The sequence below is a fragment of the Struthio camelus genome, chromosome 13, assembly GCF_040807025.1.
Source record: "Struthio camelus isolate bStrCam1 chromosome 13, bStrCam1.hap1, whole genome shotgun sequence".
Classification (NCBI taxonomy): Eukaryota; Metazoa; Chordata; class Aves; order Struthioniformes; family Struthionidae; genus Struthio; species Struthio camelus.
In genome coordinates this window covers 3,275,008-3,298,264 of record NC_090954.1, presented here as the reverse complement: position 1 = coordinate 3,298,264, position 23,257 = coordinate 3,275,008, and the positions used below count along the sequence as shown (strand labels likewise).

Sequence of the window (23,257 nt, the reverse complement as noted above, 5' to 3'; positions counted from 1 at the left end):
CTGATTTTGTGATCTGTTAGCTCCATTAAGTTATTTAAGAATTATAATCACAGTAATTTTGGTAAGCATATAGAAACAGCGAGTATGGTATGAATAAGGCTATTTCATTATTTCTATGAAATTTCATGTGCTTATATTATCATTTCAAGATACTGATTTTAATTTAATACTGTTTAGAAAGCAAATACATGTCCAAACTGGTTCCAGATGTGATTTCTGATTTGTTTCATTTCGTGTCTTTGAAGATATTTTTAATAGCTGATGTGTTTGAGCCTGGTAGGAGGTTGCCAAAAGGGATACTTTGTGATTCAAGCTGGAGTAGCAAAAATTCTTCTCTAAAGCAAGATAGTAATTTTTTTCCTTCTTTTTTTTTTTTTTTAAACAAACCCTAATTACATATTTAAGGAAAGGAAACTGCTTTCTGCTATGCGTTAATATAATGAGTAGTCACAATTTTTCTGGCAAGATACCTTGGTTGACCCGCAGGTATTGCGGGAACTCACGTTATGAGAGGTTTAAGGCTAGAGAGGTGACAGTAGGACCAGCTTTCTGTAAAGTGTGAAGCAGCTACATGCTCAGATGAGCTGAAAATAGATGGATCCTTGTGGAAGAACACCATATAGTAAAGATTGGAAAGAAAAAAAAAAGACTTATTAATTAAGCAAGTAAGTCCAAAGCAGATGCAAGAGATGTTTTGAAAGCTGTTGGCTTTGACTGTTTAGAAGCCTAGCAAAAGAAAATTTTTATGGTCTTTTTTTTCGTTTTTTTTTTTTTTTTTTTAGCTTAGAGTATTAAGGGAGGAGAAAGTCACAAACTTGCAACACAGTTCCATTCCTAGGATTTTCATTTTTTAATTTAGAGTTTATTTTTCTGAGAGTTTAACCTTTTGCATGCAGAGGATGTACATTGCAAAAGGAGAGGTATAGCCAAAGCCTCGGACCTATTCAGGACACAGCAGCCAGCAAATACAGGTTAGGACACGATTTCTGCTGATAAACATGCCAGCGTAGAATTAGCAAGGCAACGGCTCTGTGGTGCCCTCTTCCCTCGGACCCACTGAAAGTCTGGCCGAACCTTTGCCACACGGTATCGTTGTGGGTGTTGTCGTGTGCCTACAGGTATATAAAGGCAGTGATAGGATACGCACGCCCTGCCGAGCTGGCTGATTTTTGACCCGTGTGCTGCCACCATATGCAGAAGAGTTTAGACTAAAACTTTCCTGATTTTGTAAGTCATAAACGGGTGCTCCCCAGAAGCACTTCTGGCCCTTAATGGACAGGAATTCTGTAGTCTGACGTCCTCATATTCTGCACCATTGTACACATTTGAGTGCTTTTTAATTAAGCTCCATGTTTAAAGTTGTAGGGAGTAAAAGTAATCCTGTATCCCCACAGATCAGTATATTTGCCAGGTTCACAGCAGATGCTGCTGTTTATTTCATTTTCATAATTTTAGTAGCCATCAAAAGCTTTAACTAAGGTCTCATTAAGGCACTTCTTACAGTGTTTTCCAGTTAACATCATTTGAGGCAAGTTGAGGAGATTTTGTGTGCAGAGGAAAAGATGCTGTTAATGTCCATTCCCCAGAGGGAGAAGGGTTTTCCAACATACACAGGCATGAAACCAGTGGGGTGGGGGCGGAGATTATTTTGATTTTTTTTTTTTTTGGAGGAGTGATATTCATGGCCATGACTGTGAAATTAGGAAGCGTTTTTAGCAGCAGCTTATAAAAAAAGTTCTGTTAAAAGATGACCCCAACACTTTCTCCTCACCTCCCCTCAGGAAAAGCCCTCAGTACAGATTTTAGGTATTTTCAAGCTCATAGATATTCAGCATATTAGCAAAGCCCAGGTGGAGATATAGGATAGCTGTTGACTTTGAAGCTAAGAGGTTTTGGTGCTTGTGCATCTCCTGATATTATTAGCAAAAGCATAAAGATAGTAGTAGTGCTAGGAAATTTGGAGACTGCTGTTGGAGACTGCTTCCTTCCGGTTTGTGTTTATTTGCACAATACCTACAAGTTTTGGCACTGTCTTACAACAGCACCATTGTGGTGGATGGTGGAGGAGATTGCTGGTAGCATGCTTCCTTCGAAATGACTGTAATCTCTCAAACTTTTTATCTCCAAAGCTTCTATAACATGTAGTTCTTCAGCACTGCACTCCTTGAAGGAAATAGCATAGCTGCAGTCATTCCTTTTATGACTAAAGAGAGTCCCCTCTGCAAACACTTCCGCCAGGTGTTGTTCCAACAGTGTCATCGTTAACTGTGCTGTTCTTGTTTTATCTCAGTCAGGTACTCTTTTGGTCTTCATCGCATCCCTTACTTGCAAAGTAACAGCTAAGTGAGCACCTGGGAAGTAAAGTATCGGTGAATACAGCATGAGCCAGAAGTCCTTGTATTAGCAGTTTCCTTTCTTCACCTCCCTCACTTCACAAATATGTGTCCATGGAAAACATGCTAATGGAGCATGCCCATTTCTCAGATATGACTTTTGTAACGTGTCCTTTGAGGAGTTAATAAATGAAAACCTGAAAATTTGATTTCACGGTCTCATTTTGCTTGTAATACTATTTTTTGTGAAATTCAGACTTAGCATTCTTAAAACATCTTTTAACATAAAAGAATGTGGAGATCTTCTGTCTGACATGAAAATTAAATTTTTTTTGTAAGACTTAATGAGTAGAAGCAAAGAAACTGTTTTGACATTTGAATGTCTCTAGGAAAGCAGTTATGACATAATATGCCATAAAATGCACAAGACAAAGATCCTGATAATGCATTGCTGTCCAAGGCTGTCCATTAGCATGCCTGGACTGCGAGCAGGCTTCCTGGGGGCACGCATCATAAACCTTCTGGGCTGGTTTCCATGGAGGCTCAAATGCTTGAGGTTTCCTATTGCAACATACTCCAAACTCAATGTACAGAGGGAATGGGAAAAGACTCTATCAGAAAGGAAATTGTTGAGGATGAATGGAAAGGGTTCCTATGAAAGTATGTTGACAGGAACAAGGTCATCAGCGTTCTTCATATATCAGCTGTGAGGACCAGTATTACCTAAAGTCTTCCTTAATGACCTAAGCACAAAAAGTAGACACGGTCTGTGATGAAAGTACAGGGTTCCTCTTGCCTAATGGTAAGAGTTTAAAAACTAGATGTCTAGTCCATGCTCGATATTTAGGTGGAATGGGGTAGGTACCTTCAGACTTTCAGAGAAAACTCATCCTGTGTCCTAGACCCCTATTCTCTACCCAGACGTGACCAAGGCAGGGAGGACCAGGACACCCCACTGGCGTTAGCAGCCAAAGCAGTGTTCCTAGCAATGGGACGAGGTAGCAGTACAGCATAGAAGGGTTGGCATATACGTACCTGAGAAATGATCAGCTGGAGCGGACTGAAGGGAAGACCTACTTGGATGATGTCCGTAGCACGTGCTCTGTTGATTAGATGACTCAGGCGCTAAGGACCAGGTTCTTGTCGAATGATGTTCGCATTCATAATTTGATAGTTTTAAAGGCTGAAATGAGCATCTGTGGTTATTTTAGCTGGCCTCCTGTTTAGTACAGACCATAGAATTTTACTCAGAAACTTTTGTGGGGGAGTGAGTTATTCTTCCCCATGATGTAAATGGTCACTATTAAACATGGTAACGTGTGGATGAATTTGAACGATTTGAATATATTTTCTGTGCATAAGTTTCAGCGAATGAACTAGAAGCCAAAGATACTGGATCACAAATTTTAAAAACAGTGGAAAAGATGGTGATGAGGGGGATGGCATAGTTAACCAGATAACAGTTTCAGTTCTTTTTGTGTTGTTGAAAGCGATGGACAAAATATGATGAGCATCGTAACAAATGTTGCTCTGCTGGTGTTTGCTGGTTTGTTGAGGGACTTAGCATATGTTGTGCTCCCCATGAAGACGGAGGAGATAAAGGAATGTTGGGCACAGGGATTTGCAAAGAAAGAAACATGTGGAAATGCAGTTTGGCAGTTCCCATCCAGACGTTTCAGACTGCAGACGCTGAGTGGCTGCTGACCTCTGTACCCCTTAAAAGAGATCCAGATTTGCGATCTTTCTTGATTTCATTTTTTCAAAGTGAGACAAGTTTGCATTGTTGCTACAAATCTACCCATGAATGCTACCATCACATTCTGTGTATGGGTCACTTGCAAAATCTCTGAAAGATGGATTAGACCAATGCCTGTTGGCTGGTATCTTCACGATGACAGGATGTTACCTTACATTAGATAGCAATATAATTTTTTCACAGCTCAAAATAAATTTATCTGACAGCCATAGACATATTTTCTGCTCGACTGACTGTAACTCAAAACATTTTGTGATATTACAGATTCTAGCATATGAAGCATAAAATTTTATAATATTAGTTTTCCAAGTTTTCAGATGTTTGAATGGTATTGTATTAAAAAAAGAAAAAAACTCAAGAGGATATTTTACTTGCTTGGATAAGCTTGAGCTGGAAGCTTAGTCTCAATCATGTATGTGACTGACCACAGCTTATCAAGGGCTGCGTCAGCCAACACAGCGGATGGTTAATTTATTTTTATTCTGTTGATGTGAACGCAGACAAAGCTATCAACTGATGATCTGAACCTTCTGCTGTTTTCTCAGAGAGGTCATTGCAGCCCAGGCAGAAGAAATGACAAAGCTGGTATTTTACATGGATGAAAATTAAAAACAGGAAGTACGTTTGATGTTTTAACTGTAGGACAAACATTGCAGAAAAAGGTATTAAAATGAATAAGCACAGATCTTGAATCCAGTCTTATTTTCTCTGCCATGGATCAAGGCTAACTCGGGCAAAGGTGCTGGTTTGCCACCGTCGTTAAAAGTGGTATGAGCGCCGTGACCTGCAGAAGTCGCGTTTCGTGGAAGAAATATGCAGTCACTGCTACTCCCATTAATTTGAGTTACCTGAAAAAGTAAAAAGTAGAATGAAAAAGACAAGGCAGACTTATTTTGGTGCCGTATTAATTTACTCTTCTGCGATTTTCAAATATTTGGAAGGTAAGTGGAGGTTATGGGGAGGATGCTGAAGAGAGGTTGTGGTGCACAAGTCATTGCCTGCCATATGGTTTAGGTAATTTTTTATTTTAAAGTGTGCACATTGAATCCCCTTTTTACTTTTTCTCACTTTTCAAGTGCTTTAACTAAACTCTGTAACGCTGTGTGTTGGTTTGTGCATCACAGCTCTCTTAATTGTGCGCCAGGCAGTGCTGAACAGCATGGGGAGACCTGACGTGACCGAGGACCTGACCCTGCACCTAATGAATGGCATTAAATTTGTTGCCTTACCTGCTGTAACAGAAACTTCCACTCATTTTCTATCGCTGTTGTCTTTTATGCATTGCTAGTTGATACTAAAGACAAGGAGAAAAGCGTTTGTGGAAGACCGCGTATAAACGGATTCGACTCTTACACTGATGTGATGTGCGGTCTTTGCTCTTGCAGGGGGGTTTGCCAAGCTAGGGAGGTGATTAGAATAGGCTTTCACTATGGAAACGGAAATGTTATCAGCATGTCTTATTACCTTACTGAACCTGCCGTGTTTGAAGAACTTTCTCACATTAAGCTTAATTACATCGCTTTTTTCGTACGCTTAGTACCTGCCCTTTGCTCTTATTATAATACCAAAGAAATCTGTCTCCACGAAGCTCTACTCACGTGCAGTGCATTGCAAAGACTTACCACCAGCAATTTGTGTTTTCACTTGACGGCTGTAAGAGAAGAGCAGCTGCGACGTCGTCGTTGGCAGTAACTGGGGCGCGGAGCGGTGGCGTGTTTGTGTCCTTCGCTACGGATTAATCAGCATCGGTTTCCTGCAGAAACAGGATCTCACTTTGGGGACGCAGTGCCTGGACGTGCAAGACGCTTGTAGCACTTCTCTCTTCAGAGCCCTCGGCAAATAGAATTTATGTCAATAAAACTGTGTTAAACCAGACTTAGCAGCAGCAAACCTCCTGTCCCAGTGAAGAAGAGCTAAATCTGGACAGCATTTTAACATGCTTCTCTACTGCAATATTGAGTTTTAAGCTCCCAACTGTAAAAAACCTCGGAGTTGTATCCCCTCCAGTAGTTTGAGTGTCATTTGTGTCTGGTGCTGTTTGGAGGTAGGATTTCAGCGATCCCTGTACAAATGAAGGCTGGCTGTAAATCAGGAATAAGGCTAAGCCGTTGTGACTCTGCACAGTTACCCTAAGCATAAGGAAATGTATTTCTATCAGTTCGTCGGATTGCAGTTCCCCTGGAATCTAACAGATACGTAACTTGTATCTACCTAACCACCCGAATCTATTCCATGCACATGAAACAACTACCGAGTGCTACAAACGTGGAGCAGAGAAGGAAATTAAAGGCCCCTTGCGGCTCGTCCCTTTTATCTGCTCTCACAGTTTGGGCTTTTCAGTTGCGACTCGGGCAGGGGCGGACAGCATCGTATTGCAAAGGCAATCCTTGTCCAGATGAAATAACGGCAAAGAAGGAAAATCTGGTGTCATCCTGCCTCCATCCTAGCCTGCAATTGCATTAATTTCCCCACGGCAGAGGTTTGGTGTAGTGCTTTCAGATCAAGCCCTAGTGATTTGTCATTCGTGCTTTACCCTGGAATATCTGTCACTCTCCGTGCAGAAAATCTTAAGGAAAAACATCTGTTTTCATCCCCTTATTTCCACAGTAAGAAGCTTCACTCTGAATTTCAGTGACATACGTAATGAAAAACCCCACTGCTGACTGTTCAGTTTGGGATATTGTTATCTTGACAGGCCTCCAGCCGATCTTCTCCAGAATTGGTACCCTGAACCACAGAAAGGTGATTTGCGTTGTCAGTAACAAAGCATTTCTAGTGCTCGGATGACTGTACCATTCATCATCTATCATTGTTGAGAGGGGAAAGAAATCCTACGTAGAAATAGGAGAGGGTTCAGCCCCAAAACTCAGCCTGTTGTATTTATGAACTTTTATTTATTTGTTCTGTTTCTCAGTTTGCTATTTTTGCTCCTCATATTTGGAGTAAAAATAGTAACAGAGGTATAATTCTTCCCGTTGTTTGGGCTCAGATGGGGGAGAGCGGGAAGAACGGCATGGGTTTGCGTTTTAAATGAGAAGTTATCTAAGTCTGTGTTTTTCTCTCCGCATTGGAGCGCTGAAACCTGTCATGGTGCAACCGTGTTGGTACGGGCAGGTCAAGGCCTGTGCTGGGTATTTTCATCGACTGGCCAAGTCAGTAGACCAGGAATCAGGGTCCTGAAATGGAGACGGTTAGTCGCACGGAAAGGATCAAATCGGGCACTTTATGGAGTCAGGAAGTTGTATAATTAAGAGGCAAATTGTGGCTATCCATCACGGGAGGCTCTGTTGAATTCATGCTTTCTGGGCTGGCATGTGTTATACAGTATGATTACAGTAACAGAAATCCAACTTCAATTTTGAAAACTCTTTAAAACTGCTGCTACTAAAAGGGAGTAATTTTCGCCTCAAAATTCTGAAAGAGTAAGTGAACTCTAACCTTAACACATACGTGGGCATATTGTAAATGTTTCCCTTTAATCTGTTGTTATTGGACCAATTTAAGAGTTCTCAGTGTGAAGTTTCTTACTACTTTTTAATTTTTTTTTTTACATTAGAAGCACTTTTTCCCTCCTTGTGCATGTATTTTCTTTGGAAGTTAACATTTTATAATTGCAGTAATGCCCTTTAGGGTGTGCGTTATGCTCTACTAATGAGATGCCTTAGTGGTTTCATAATGACATGCTGAGCAACAGTCACAGCACATCATTATCAGACCATTGCATCCATCCCTAACAATAATAAATACTAGTGCTTACAGTAATCCCATTGTCCTTTACTGCTTAGTAGGAGAACCTTGGTTCGAGTTGTCACCTCATGGTCCGAGTGCACCAAGGGCAAGTGCCTAAAATCACAGGCGTCGTGTGCCAGGTTTCTCTGAATGCTTTTAATTATCAGGATGTGGAAGGACATGCGTTCTGGTGAGAATTACGGTGTTTTCTTATTGCATTTGGATTGAAAACGTTGTGGGAACCAGCCACCCAAGAAGTCCCAGAGCAGATGCGGAGGTCCCCTGATGGAAGCTAGAGCGTTTCTGTGGAGGGAACAGAGGAAAGCTGTTTACTGAAATTCCCAAGAAAAGGTCTAATGGAGCCTTGCAAGTTCCTGAGGCCGTCTGTGCCCCCGGCTGGCATGCAGGAGCCTTTACTATTAATGCCGCTGGCTGGTCTTTCTGTGCATGCTTTGCGGTGCAGAGGAGAAGCCAGAGTGCAAGAAGTGCCAGGTCACAACGCAGGCATTAGGCGGCGCGTGGGGTCCCTCATACCGAGGGACGGTGATGTGCTCCTTCTGACTGTGAAAGCCAGTGACTTGTTTAGAAAGGTATTTCAGAGCACGACAGTATCAGTAAAATTTACACCAGTGCCAGAGGGCTTTAACATTTATTAAAGCTTCCAAATAATACATTTACTATCTGGAAGTATTTGATAGATGTGCCAGTCAGCCATAAAAAAAAGTGAGCATTGGTTACTTCCCTAAGGAATGCAGCCAATTTTGCTTTCTCTAATAGGAATAAGGTAGGGGATTGTAAAATGTCAAACAGCAGATTGCGCAGCATCATCAACTGGAGCAGACGGATGGAGCAAACATACCATTTATCTAACAAAAGTCTGTTTGATTTTGTTAATTTAAATCACTGGATGTCTGGGTTAAAGTTGCAATGAGATTTTCCTCTTGGAAATCAGGACTGTGAATTGGCTATGGCAAAAAGGTAGCCAAGACTTTCTGGTGGCTCAAACCAATGGAGCGACTCTCTTCCTTGTGTAACTGAAGTTAAAGAGTGAGCCGAGCTAACTATCAGCGTACAAACTCAAGATAGCAAGTGGATGTGGTTCTGTCTTCTGTTGCCTCAAATAGCCAGATAGGTTCCCTCCCCCCCCCCCAGATTGCTCATGAAAATTTGGCTTCAGCAGTAATAAAACAGCACTCCCCAAACATGCATTTTCCACCAGGTCTATTCCCCTCATTTAAAAATAGCAATCTCAGAGGTAAAAATTAAAAATAAATCACAGCAAGAGGTGTAAACTGATGCTTACAGCTGATGCCTCGTGAAAGGTTTTATTACCTTTAAAACAAGTCCTCCTCTTCTTTACCTGTCGATGTGTTTGTTTTGTTTTTTCCAGTGTCTCTGTCTTCAAAACCGTGCATATCAAACAAAGGATGTTTGTTCTTAGTTTACGTTCCATCTACCTCTTTTGTTTCTTCTGTACTTGCAGCCCTAATCCTTTGCTTACAGTCCCATCCTGTGCTACTGTGCTTGTAAGTACAAGGGCCCGCAAAAGATCTCTTGAGTCATATTTACTTGTCTTGTTTGTATTTTGGCAGCACTTAGCAGCTCTGCCCCTCTGGCAGGTGCTCTCAGTAGGCAAAGCGGGAGCCTTATCTTGGAGAGTCTCCAAGCAGACAAGACTACTAGAGCCTTCCTACCATTGGTGGTAGTCGAGAGGAGTCGTCCCATGGAAAGAAACCTCTTTCCACCTAGCTGTCCTTGCAGCAAAAGCGTGAGGGAGTGTGCAGAATAAATGCAACCAGGTGTAATTCTTGTGGAAAGGAGAGAGAGTTTCTCGTTCCCCTCCTGGCGATACCGCTGGATTTTTAGGCACCCATCTCTGCACTAAATGATTAGGGAACTGTGCAGTTACCTGCAATACCACTTAAAACTTCTGTATTCAACTCAGAGGCACAAAGCACAATGGCCCGAGGCCTTTGCGATAGAAGGTTAAACCACAGATAGCAAGCATCACACAGTTCAACATGATAGGATTTCCTTAAACTAACTACCTCTGATTTGTTGAAGCAATGAAACAGAAATCAAAATCTGAGTTTATGCTGAATATCCTACTCTGTTTTCAGGAGCTCTGCTCCCCCTTTGCAATTGAGGAGCGTAGCTTTTCATACATAGATGTTTTTGTCATCATTTTTTTTTTTTGTACTGGCAAGTATAATAATATGAAAGTTGCATTATAGGGCAGACTGAGTGCTGCGAAGTACCAGGCTCCCATGACGGTAAATGCAATGATATCTTTCCCAAGGACACAGTCTGCATAATGATGCCTCTCGGAGACATCATGCCCCTGGAATTCTCTTGCATTCAGGAAGGAAATAGCTGCCACACTATCCCAGGAAAAGTTGGGCAAGGCAGGTTGCATGGCATTGCATGGGTGGCTGTTCCCCTTGATGGCGGCAGAGCAGCGCCTGGAAGACAGGAGAGGGAAGAGCTTTCCTGGCCTCCCAGTGGTTGTGGGGTGCAGTTGCGTTTGGTCCTGCATGAGCCAAGCCACACATCTTCCTGCACGGGGTGTCCTGATGACTTGCATCCCTGCTCCGATGGGCTGTTGACGTGCCATGCAAGCTCTGTGTTTTCCTGCTGAGAGTAGGTTGCGCATTCCCCGTTATCGTACATTCATAGCACGGCTGCATCAAGACGGCCCATCATGGACCATGAACCCCCTGAGATGCGGAAGAGGAAAGGACAGTCTCTTCCCCAGGTAGGCTGGAGTCTAGATGGGAATCAGTGGGTGGAGGTGGATGAAAGAGCCCTCAGGAGCAATACAGGGAATTTTCTTCTCTAGTGCTTGGGAAGAGCCTGCAGATGGGAGCGAGGACTCCTGTAAAGACACGGATCAGTCATGCTGATGGGAAAGTGCGTTGGGGAAACCATGAGAAAGGGGTCCCCTTGCAGTGCCCGCCTGCAACCTGGTCTGCTGGTCTGCACAGCCCCTGCCCTGAGATCTCTGTTGAGTTTTTTTTTCTTTTTATTGTTTTTTGAGGCCTTTACAAAAACTGTATTGTCTTCTCAAGCTATTTCAATACAGTGTTTCTCAGTAATTGAATCAATTCGTTGCACCGTGAATTTGTTTCGGGTTGGGATCCAAAGTAATTAGACATCCTTTAAGCTCATTTTCGCATCATTGTTACAGCAGCTGTGTGGCAGGGGCCTGTCCTCCTCCCCACCCGCCCTCCACAGCTCCGGAAACAGCAGTACTGATTTAGCATAATAGATGTTACAAAGGAAGAACAATACTATCTAAAGACCAAGTGTAATTTGGAGAGAGTACGCAGCAGACATGTAGCGTTGGCTGTGTGAGTGCGTTCGTGCACATGTGAGATTTTGTCTCTGTGCAGAGTGATAGATTTACAGCAGGGCTGGCTGTATTGTGAATAAATTAATCATTGGATATAGCCAGTTTTCTGTTTATGAATCATGTATAATTTAGTCATGATTTCTATTACTGTATTTATATTCACCAAATAGTTTGGATGAGCGGCACAAGGGTTGCTTGTGAATTGTTTACCTTGGCTGCGTGGTGTTCCTTATTCAGGTGCTTTGACACGCACAGCATTGTTTCCTTGTTGTGGTTTGACAAACATTTTTCATTTTTTAACGCAAAAATAGCAACTAAAACTCAGTAGGTGATGAGTAAAAACAGCAGTAGGAATAGCCTTGTTCGCGTATGGTATCACATAGAGAACTTTCCCAATGCGGATGTGACTCTTAGTTACATGTGAACGTGGGAGGCCAGGTTTTAATTAATCTTTGGGAACGCTATCCTGGTGCGTCTTTGGGAATGATGTCCTGATGGGATTGCAGCAGTTGCCTACCTACCATAGTCTTCTAGAAATCACTGAATGGGAAAGGGACTGGGGATCTCTGCAGATGGTGGAGCGTGATCCTCTAGGACCATTCAGCGTCTAGGAAAGCCCATCGTTGCCACATAGCAAATGAGAGGGGTGTTGCATTCCTGAGGACGTGGCGACGTGCATTTTGGTTCCCAGCATAGGAAGATAAAATTTAAGGAAAAGCAGAAAAAAAGTCATTCATAATCTGAGCTGCTGTATTGAGACATGCTGTATCGCAGAGCTCATCTGCGAGAACAATTAAGGAGTGACCTGATCCCCGTGCAAGTACAAACATGGAAAGATGATATCTAGGACACGAGACTAATGATTTGTTCTACTAGATAAATGCATAACAAAATCGAGTAGGCAGAAATTGAAGCTAAACAAATTAAAAAAAAAAATTGTTTGACCACCAAGACTAAGTAATCATTTGAAAAAATTACTCTTGTATGCTTAAATTAGGGCTGGAAGCCTTCCTAGAAGGTGTACTATAGAGCAAATAGAAATTATGGAGCTGCTGCATCCAAGGTGTGGTTGAATTTGGTGGTTGTGTAACGCAGGACGTCAGAGTGTGCAGATGATCCCTTTAGGGTGTAAGGTCTATAAATCTGTGGCAGGCTGCTAAGGTGGTGATAGGCACTTGAGAAATTACATTTATCGTGCGCTTTCCCACCTGCACTCTTCCCACTGCGTCTCGCCCTGGGGCTCTTTCTGACATTTCACACCTCTAACACTGCCAGCTACCTCTCTAAAAGGACGCAAAGCTAGAACTTGCTTTCTGACTTGGTAAACCAAACTGTGACTCCTGGAGTCCCCGCGAAGGCTGCAAATCCATCCATCTCTTTTCCTGTGCTTTTTAGGGGTAAGGTATGTGATCAATTTAGGTTATGCAGTTTGGAAGATCTTTGTTGAAAGTAGGAGTAGAGTTTTTGTTTACGGAATGGTGGATTTATATTCTGATACTGTAAGTTTTTAATCTATTTTAAAAGCTTGCAGAATAATAGATGGGTGAATTTTGTTGTAATAAAATGAAATATTCAAATAAATATATGCTGAGGCAAGTTTTAACTCTTCCAGGTTGTAAATGTCTAGTTTTTAATAGTATCTATTTTTTAGTGTATATTCTGTTCCATTTCTGTGATATATTCAATGAGCTCCCAGTTGCTGCTGAATTATATATGGATATCTGATAAATGTGCATCTTATTAACTGAAACATATCCCTAAGATAAGCAAGTTAGTTTGGGCTTTTATTGTTAATTGAATTTTTTTTCAGCAGTAGCAGCCGAAGGATTGCTAATGTTCATGAATTTGCATGATGTTAAACATCTGTTCCTCTTAAGTGGTAACTTTACCAGAGTTTCACTTAACTTGTAAATTCAAATCAGGAATAAAACAGGTACTCCGACGTTGAGCAGCTGAGCCATGTGTGAAGCAGATGGGCAGAGCGCGCTGCAGTGGGAGCGGGTGCAATTAGCCAGCTCTGCCTAAAGCCACCTACACGGCACGTGGCTGGCGCTGGGCGCGGGGATGACCGAGGCTGTGGTCTTCGGTGCTGTTTGATTGAGGCAGCGGGATGCTCTTTGTGCTATTGTCAGACACTGCAGACGTGTTGCGGTGCGGTTGCCTCCTGTATAAGTGCTGTAAAGCACCGCCTCGTACTTCATAGTAGGTGTTCCCTGAATAAGCAAAAGTCAAATGATTGATTTCATTACTTCGGATGGATGAAGACTTGGTTGATTTTCTTTTTTTTTTTCCCCATCCTAAATCAGTTTGCTTGGACCTAGTACTTACATCCTATGAAGCTCAGAGCAGTTGAAGGTTCAAAATTCACAGAAGTCCTTTAAATTGCAAGACATCTCTGAATTTCACAGACTTTTCTGGACGTACTCGTCTTACCCCAGTGATCTGCTACGTTTACTCAGCCACAGTCACAGTCAATGGAAAGGGGATCTGTTCACGTACTGTGCTGAGCAGAGCAAAGTTTTTTTTCTTTCTTTCTTCATTACTGTTGCACAGAAGAGTAGGAGGAAAGTCCACCCAATCTGTCCGTGCACGTGGAAAAAAGAGTAATTAAAGGAACAGGAAGACAGATAGAAAGAGACAGATAGAAAATTTGCGTGGAGGAATAGGGATTTGCAATGAGACCCCTGAAGGACTGAAGTCATCTTTAATTTTCCCGTCCCTATGTATGCCTACTCTGTCAAGTCAAACAGGCCAGGAGGCCATGAATTAGTGGTGTAACAGGTTCGCATAATCATCTTACATTCAGCAGTCTGATGTTTTGGGACCACATATTCACAGTTTAGGCATGCAAACACATTCATTTTGTATGCATGAAAATGGGCTGTTGCTGATAGGCAATTTAGCCATAAATGGCACAAGAATTAAGGAGCGATGCTCATAAATAAATTTGGATCCCATAACATCCTTTTCTGATGCTTCTTAAAATACCAGATAAAGCCTGAATAAAGTGTATGAAAGGATGGGCTAGCTGAAAACAAAACCATTCTCAGATCCTTTTATTTTTATCTAGGAATGGTATTTTCCGTAACCACATCTCTTCACTCCGTGGAAATGGATAAGAAAACAAAGCTTTGTACTCCCATCTCCTGCACTGAATTTCTTCCTAATGCTAGGAAACTGCCATAAGAACAGCCTTAAAGTAGCCAACACAGTCGAAGAGGAACTGTCGAAAGAAAATGACACCTGCAGTGCCTCCTGACTTAGAAATGCCACTTTTCAACTAACTGGGAGGAGTGGCTGACACACCAGAAGGCTGTGCTGCCATTCAGAGGGACCTGGACAGGCTGGAGAGTTGGGTGGAGAAGAACTTCCTGAAGTTCAGCAAAGGCAAGTGCAGGATCCTGCACCTAGGGAGGAATAACCCCATGCACCACTACAGGCTGGGGGTTGACCTGGTGCGTTAGGCAGAGTGTTGCTAGCAGATCAAGGGAGGTGATATTCCCCCCTCTCCTCAGCCCTGCTGAGGCCTCACCTGGAGTACTGTGTCCACTTCTGGGCTCCCCAGTACAAGAGAGACATGGCACTACTGGAGAGAGTGCAGCGGAGGGCTACAGAGATGGTGAGGGGACTGGAGCATCTCTCCTTTGAAGAAAGGCTGTGAGAGCTGGGCCTGTTCAGTCTGGAGAAGACTGAGAGGTGATCTCATCAATATGTACAAGTCTCTGAAGGGAAGGTGTCCAGAGGATGGGGCAAGACTCTTCTCCGTGGTGCCAAGTGACAGGACAAGAGGCAACGGGCACAACCTGAAACCCAGGAAGTTCCATCTGAACATGAGGGAAAAACTTCTTGACTGTGAGGGTGACAGAGCACTGGCACAGGTTGCCCAGAGAGGTAGTGGAGTCTCCTTCCCTGGAGATATTCAAAACCCGTCTGGATGTGATCCTGGGAAATATGCTCTAGAGGGCGCTGCTTGAGCAGGGAGGTTGGACTAGATGATCTCCAGAGGTCCCTTCCAACCTCAACCATTCTGTGATTCCGTTCCAAACAGCTCTTTATTACCACGTTGGGTGATACTGAGGAGTTGGCCTGAAAAGCAGCACAGCTGTAGCTCCTGGTGGTAGTGATGGTTGGTCCTGGGTTGTTGTTGTGCCTTAGTTTCTCTTGTGGCTGGGCCAGGATGGTGCTTGCTGTTACCTTGCAGCTGGGCATGTGGTGGATAATCACGTGTAAATCTGGCAAGCTGGCTGGAGACTGTTGCCTCCGAATGTCATTCCCAGTCGTGATAGCCAAACTCACCAGTTTGGTTGCTAACAAACACGCTCCTTTTATCACTGATCTTACAAAGACCTGCTGGTGTCAACTGTCATTAGTGGAGCCCCTGTAGCTTTGGTCAAAAATAAGCTGTAGGTCTCAAATCCTCTGAAGACTTCTGTACGCGTTCAGATTCCTACCTGCGATTGGCTTAGCTATGCACCAGGAAATCTGAGATTGTTGCTCTGTAGGTGTTAACAGATCACTTTGATGTTTTAAAAAGTACTGGCGTTTCTAGTAATCATTGCATTGTAAGGCACCTAGCAGAATATTATTTTACAGTAAGATTAGTGTATAGTTTATCCATCAAAGAAGGCTTTCCATTTCCTTGCTTGGGTTTTAATTTTTTTAATTTTTTTTTTTGTATTTTAGCTTGCATTGCTTCAAAAGTCACTTAATCCCCGGACTTACTGTTATCTGCCTTGGCTCGAAAGTGGATTATGGTTTGGTCACGCGTCCCACTGTAAAAGTCTGCTGCAGTTCACAGAAACCAGGAGTAAAATTTTCAAAGAGGGCAATTATTGAGGGAACCGGATTAATGATCTGTCATCATAATTTAGCCACATTCTCCACTGACCTTTCACAGAGAGGATGGTCTTGATAAATGTAGTTCATTACTGAGTTCTGACATGAAAATAGAGTGGCGCTCAGTGTTTCTTGGCAGGCTGATCAATATTTTATCTGCCAAAGCATGCAGAAGTGCTAAACAGAATGAATTACGTGGCCGCTGCAAAACAGAGCAAGGAGCAGGCTAGCTCTGAGTGAGCAGAGCATGTAAATGTGACGGTTGTCATTTGCCACACTTTAGCAGTCAGACTTCAAATCAGATCTCTTGAAGTGGGGAAAGCGGTCTTTTTTTGAACGTTTTAAAACGTGTATGTGAACACCCAAGCTGGAACCCATGGACGTTAGTATTATGTGGTGTTAATGTTAACATAATGCCTGCATTAGAAGGTCAGTAACGTAGTTTTGATGTCACATGCCAACAGTATGCCCTTAATTCTGTTCTTCTCCCAGATATACCAGGGGTCCTGCAGAATAAATGCTGTGGGATCACAGTAAAAGATAACACCCTAATGCCCCTGAAATGAATCAAGATTGGACTTCCCAGAAATGGGGGGGTGGAGACAAGAACCAAGGTGGCACAGGCAGGGAGATGGGAAGCCTTGGCTCCTTCAGCCCACATGGGGTTAGGGTTTAACATGAAGAAAAAGGAGCCCAACCTAGCTCTGATCCCATGTAGCACTTTGGGGACAAAGAGGGGGGAAAGGGCGAGAGGAAGGGAGAACTGCGGAAGCCATGTGCCATGTCTGGGGATGGGAAGAGCTGAACCATTACTCCTCCAGCAAGAGCTGTTTGATACTTTCCAGGTGTCCTGATCTACCCTCTTTTTTATGCACGCTCGAGAATGTGTATTTTTTTTTCCTGTTTTCTCCTCTTCTCTTGTTTTCTGTGATGCTAGAGCTAATACTTCCCTTCCCTTCATTGAATCAGGAGCTGCTTAATCAGGATGTCTCCCACATATCTGGCTTAAAACCAACAATCATTTATAGCAATTACTACCAGAGCTTTGCAGAGACTGTGTTCTGCTTTCGGAGGCTGCCAGCTGATGTGGTGCTGCGCGTCCTGCAGCTGCCTCGGTGCCCTGCCGTCTCCGCGAGCTTTCCCTGGCCCAGCCGGCAGCGGTCATCGTTTGTGCCTGCAGCGAGAGCGTCCTGCTTCGCTCGTCTCCCACCGTGAGTAACGGTCGGGACCGGCGCCGAGGCACATGCGTGAGGCATGCCTCTTGCAGCTCTGTAGTGAAACAGTGTGGAGTTGCAAAGTGCAGAGGTAAATTCAAGTCTCCCCAAGGTCTCAAGGTGTTTAATTCAGGAGCAGCTTTTACAGTGGTCAATTTTAAGAGCAAATTATTAATGGTCGTAAATAAATAATTGAGTGGGTACTGTTTTTGCCTGGTGTGCATTATAGCAGAGGGTCAGACATGGCGGTTCCCCCTGAGTTCGAGTTGAAGATTTGCCTGCCGTCAGTACCTAGGATGTTTATGGTTCAGGTTTGTGATATGTTGCATTTATGGGGAGAGAACTGTAGAAGAACTTCGATCAGATTGAATGTGAGTGAGGGCAGCAAAGGGTTAACATTATTGGTATTCCTCATCCGCAAGGCACATCCATGGAAGCCTCAACTGCCCAGACATCCACCCATGGCTGGGTAAGGGGGACCCAGGCCAGAGGCTTCTGGGCAACTCTCCGTGAGCCACCATGCTCCGTAACTCCCGCAGGTTGTCATGGCCCAATCGAAGAGCATCCTGTGCAGCTTTTTTCCTGACCAGCTCTCGAAAAGGGCAGTGGGGAAGGATGATCAAGCGCGTGTGGCGACAGTTTAGGACATGGAAGACATTAGAGCAGTTTTCAGCTTGTCCCAAATCTCTGTGCCTTTGGCTCTGTGTCTCTCACTTGCCCAGCTATGATGGGGAAGTGTGGTGAGCGAATGCATCGGCCGTATGGAAAGGTGCACACCTGGAAGCAGCGTGAGTGGCGTTTTGAGTGTTTTTAAACACAGAAGGGAAGAATTCCTGCGAAACCGCGTTTAAAAAAAGCAGCGGCATCCACCTCCCGTTGTGCCGACCAGCAGGGCAACCTCCAAAAAGAGACCTCTGGAAATGTAAAATGTGTCTGTCTGGTATGTCTGAGCTGGGCTGCAACTGTGAAAAGAATCCAGGTCCCCAGGAGCTGCTAACAATGAAACCCAGCCGAGAGACATCTATTAACAAGCCCTACCGATGAGAGCAGCCTGAGATGAGATAAACTGCTAATGATGAGTTCAAGTTGTAAAGGAAACTGCTGGAGGCACTTAGCAAAGTGGGGACAAGAATGGGAATAAGTGAGAGGGCATAAAGATGATTTTTCTGTGATTCTTTTTGTTTAACAGTAATGGTTATAATACCTGAAAGAACAGCAAACATACAAGTGGCAGCACTGCTGCCAGAAACCTAAAGAGAGAGTATTTAGGAGATAAAGCTGGTGGATTCCAGGCACAAAATAAGGAGATTACAAGTGTCATTGACAGCAGGAGATGGCGGGGTGGGAAGGAGAGAAAATGACCTGTACAACCAACTCCAAAGAAGGGCTGTTAGCAGTCTTGGCAGGGAAGATAACCAGGTTACAGGATGAAAGAATAATGCCTAGTAAAGGAAGGGAAGGATCTTCCCAACAGGAGAGCCTCACTGTCCTTGGCATTGGCGTCCCAAAAGATTCAAGTTATCTAAATGCGTATCCTCTGCTCTTGGCGGAGCGGAGGTGCGGACCGAGTCTTGTGCGGGGCACCTTCAGTGAGCCGCATCTGCATGTGCTCACTGGAGTACCATAGACATTGCCTTTAAATAACATTAGGTCCAGGCTGTGAAGCATGACTCAAAGCACCCCAAGCGCAGATGGTTTGGGGATTAATGCTTTGGCCAAGGCCAATTATAAAGGCATAGTTTCAGGTCAGACAGAGTATTTCCTTTGACCTGCAATGATTTTTCCCTCTGCTTTTTCGCTACAGTGAGATTAAATATATGAAGTATGCATATATAGATATACGTATATAGGCATACTCATATATATGAGTAGTTTCAGTCCATACACAATGCGTTTTCCTGTCAGTCTTTCAGTTAGCCAAACAAACAAACACAAATTGTTAATCTCGCACCCCTAGGATAGAAAGTTATTGATTTTACTCTTTCCTTTGCATGTTACAAACTGCGGGTTTAGTGACAGTACAATGCTTTGTTTTAGAGTGACTGCTTTTGCCTCACTGCAAGCCTCAAATATCACAGATGCCAGGGGAAATTTTTCAAAGGCGCGAGACCTGTTGAGGCTGTCACGTTCGCACTGGTAGGAGGCAGGGCTGCTGCCAGGGTAGTCACCTCCAGCAGAGCTGCAGTGTTGTCCTCTCCAGAGGAAAGGGATGGCAATGAGGTTTTTGAGAGCTTCTAGCAGAGGTGGAGCATGGCAGTCTTCTGACTGTGGCATGTGTTAGGGAAACATGAAACTGAGCTTACTTTTTAAATAAAAGACATAGTTGTCATGTTGCTGGTTTTCCTAGCCATGTAGATGGTGCAACGGCACCATCCCACTTTCAGGACGGGGCTCCGTTGGGTAGTTCATCCCTGACACACAGCAAAGCAGCAGTGGAAATCCATAAAAAAGGGTCCTCTAAGTGAGTTTATAGTAGGATTTACAGAGTTAGTGGGAGTTGCTGCTAGAGGTGATCATCCCCAACTCTGTTTTTCCGTGATTTCCTTGATTTCTCTCTGTTTGAGCATTGCCCGTGCTGCAGCCGCAGGACCACGTGTTAACCATCGCTGGCTGGGTCCCAAGCGTTCAGGACGGAAGATGCGATGTCTGTATTCAGACAGGCATTCCCTGCAGATATTGCTTTTATTTCACTGGACAAAAAACTCTCCAAGCAAATTTGAGATAGACACACTGTCACAGGCTGCTCACTCATTTCAAACGTGACTCATGTCATTGCATTAACACACAATTCACACTAAAACTTCTGTTTAAACATGTAGTTGTGCTCATTTTTGGCTGAAGCATTTGAGGAACCATGTCACATCCAGGTAGTTCTTTAAGCAGATGCGTTGTCCCTCACTGGTCCCTCACTGGCACCAGGAATTGCCGTTAGCCATGAGAGATTATCCATATAAGCTTAATACGTTGAGCAGAAGAGATGTTAGGGCAGATGAAGGGGCTTCAGAAGTACTTATGTCTTTTCCCAGTGCTGACTTTTGTGGTCAGGAAGAGGATTAGGATCAAGGTGAGTCCAAAAGCTAGCAAGGGAGTAAGGCTACTCAGCTAGACGGCATTACCCTAGGCAACAGATATGAGTATCTGGAAGAAGAACCAACTGCAGAAGACAAAAGGTCTGAAAGCAGTAAAGGAAGAGCTGCTTTGGCATACGCTACTGGCAAAAGCAGATAGGAGGAAGAAATAAGAAATAGAAAGGGCCTAATGGGAGTTGTCAGGGTTGAGCAAATCTGGTGACTGCCGCCCTCAAAAGCGGTGACTGTGATGTGCGCATGCAAACCGAGGTGCGATGTGGTATCCTCCACGTGGAGGACGCTGCCAGTGGGTCAGCTCACCCCAATGGCACCATATGGGCTGCTGACAGCGGGCCCTACACTCCTGAATGAAAACCACAAAGCAAAAGCAGAGGTGGAAGCAAATTAAATAGATTTCCCTTTCTTCATTAGCCTTAGATACTTCTCTGGGATTAATGTTTCACTGCAGAGAAAGGAGAACCCTTGCTCAGAAGACACTCCATTATTGCAGTGGCCAAAACCATGTTTACAGCAGGATTGCAAAATTGCTTGATTGCGCTGGATTAAGTCATTCAGTTTTTCTCCTAAATAAGCACATGACGGAAAGAAAGATTTCTCTAGACCACCCTCAGAATAGCAATCAGATGACCCAGTGTTGAAAAAAATACAGGAATACAGATAAACAAGGCAAGAAATCGCAACTGAGTAGCCCAGTTTTTCTGTAAGGTGAGATTGAGCCCACATTCCTGGACTAAAGGAGAGTGGGGCCAAGAACTCCTTGGAGGTAGTTTAGAGAGGAGGAAAAGTTTTGCGCTTCTTAAGAGCTACCTTTCTGGTCACGGACAGAAGATGGGATAGCTGGCTCCAAGGTGATCTCTGCGTCCCTGAGCAGTGAGAAGCTCTCAAATCTATGAGGGTCTAAGTTCAGGGCAGAAAATAAGCCTTTCCTTGTGGTTATTGCTCTTGTAGCAGCAGGACACTGACCTGAACAGTGAGGGCAGGTCTGGCCTGTGTATCTTCCCTCCTCTTCTGAAGTCATGGTACATTTGAAGTTACAAGCACAAAATGTGAAGGGTGAACAACAATCTCAAAGGTAGATGGGTTTGCTATCGGAGAGCTGCCTCCCACCTGGAATTTTAATTGGATTTCAGTTGGAGTGGGACCAGAGGACCAAAAATGATGCAACTCTGCAATAAAAGGACAGGGAAACTGGCTGTCAGTATGCTGGGGTCTTCTCTTATTTTCAGAGGAATAATGCTTGCAGTCTTCAGGTAATTTACAGGATCAAGTCCCTCATACTGAGTTGAGACCAGTCCCTTCAAATTTAATCCAGCTGGGTCTGTGATGGGACTTAAAATTCAAGGTTGTTTTGAAACTACCTTTACAAGAGCAAAGGCGTGGGTGAATGTCCTCTTTTGTGCCCAGCAGGAGTAGTTGGATATGTCACTGCTGGCAGCCAGTGATGGCGATTGCCTGCACAGTGTGTGCGGTGGCTGGCGTGTGGGCACTCCGGTATCTGCTCTAGTGCAAAGTCAGCCAGGTTAGTGCAAAGCACAGCTCGGTGGTTTGCACCAAATCGAGCAGCTTTACGCCAAAGGGAGGGCCCATGCTCCCGCATGCATGGCCACGCACATCATTTTCCGCTAAGCTCTGCTACACAGCAGTTGAGCAGAAAGGGACAGCGAGTCAGTCATGGTGGACGTGCTTCTTCTGTAAGAGGATACTCTTAAATTCCCAAGGTATTCCCAGGGAAGCATCACTGAAGAACTGACTTCTGTATGCTTAGAGTGCTCAGTCGGAAGCTGCAAGCTCATGAAATGTTCAGGCTGGTTCCTTCAGGCAAGGCAGAATGAGTGATTTGAGGGCTTTTTGCTGATAGTAGGATTTTAGCATGTCATGGGTTAAGGCAGCCCCTTCCTGCCTCGCTCCCTGGTAGGCTGATGCACATGGTTAGCAGCATTGCACCCCAGCTGCTGGCAAGCTCTGCAGGTCGCTTGCTCCATTGGTGGCTGATGTGCTGCGTTTCAGGATTCCTCTTTCTGTAATGCAGAGAGAGTTTGATAGATAATACATTTAATATCACTGAGGAGTTCATGCCTCGTTGGCCCCAGATCCTCCTGGTTTTCACTCATAAGTCAGTCCTGCATTTTGTGTGGTACAGGACTCGCAAGTGCCATTTGTTTATGGTCACAGAGCTTTCTAGCCATCAACTTCTCAAGATTTATTTTTACTTTATAATCATAGGACAGACGAATTTATTTTATCTTTAGAAAAACGTAGAGCAAATTTAGCATGGGTGGGGATTATGAAGCTGAGTGCGGAAGTCTGTAGCCAAAGCTCTGTAATCTGGAAGTTAACATACTCAAGAGCTTCCTTGACAGTAGGATTTATAAAAAACGTCAGCTCTTACAAAAGGTAATGACTAGAGGATTTCTTAAAGTATAGCATCTGAGTGGGGCTATGTATGCAGACAGCCTGGCTTTGATTGTGCCTTATTTTTCTCATTAGAAGTTCAGTCTTTTAAAAAGATCAAGGCAAACGTACGTGGTCCAGTAATGCAGCCTTATCTTTTAGGTGACGCATGCACGATGGCAGACTACAGCCGGCTTAAGAGCATCCTTCTAGACCTTCAAGCTCAACGTCAGAGTCCTCCGAGCAGCCCTGCAGAGGACAGAGCATCGCAGAAGCGCTCCTTAGTTGAAGATATGTTTAAGTACTTGGATATGAACAGTGATGGGCATCTCAGCAGCTCTGAACTGGCTCAGGTGGGTTTATTGTTCAATGAAAATTGAATTATGAAGTGGATTGCATTTTTCATTCAAAGTGTAAATTGAATACAGCACAGCAGAATTCTTGTGAGAACAGTCGTTTGTAACTGTCTGCAATGGCAGGTGAGGGAAGAAAATCAGCTGCAGCGAGCGAGTCTCTTTCTCCATCTCTAGGGAGACGGAGTTGTCTCAAACATTTGA

General features: G+C 43.9%; 1 protein-coding gene across 6 annotated transcripts in view; it reads left to right on the top strand.

The window, feature by feature from the left end:
- Positions 1–23,257, top strand: part of FSTL4 (follistatin like 4) — a 359,281-nt gene that overhangs the window by 220,832 nt on the left and 115,192 nt on the right. For all 6 annotated transcript variants that reach the window (XM_068959795.1, XM_068959798.1, XM_068959793.1 and 3 more), the window contains one exon: positions 22,863–23,053. In XM_068959795.1, the coding sequence (XP_068815896.1) occupies positions 22,863–23,053 (191 nt within the window). The remainder of the gene's footprint in view (positions 1–22,862; positions 23,054–23,257) is intronic.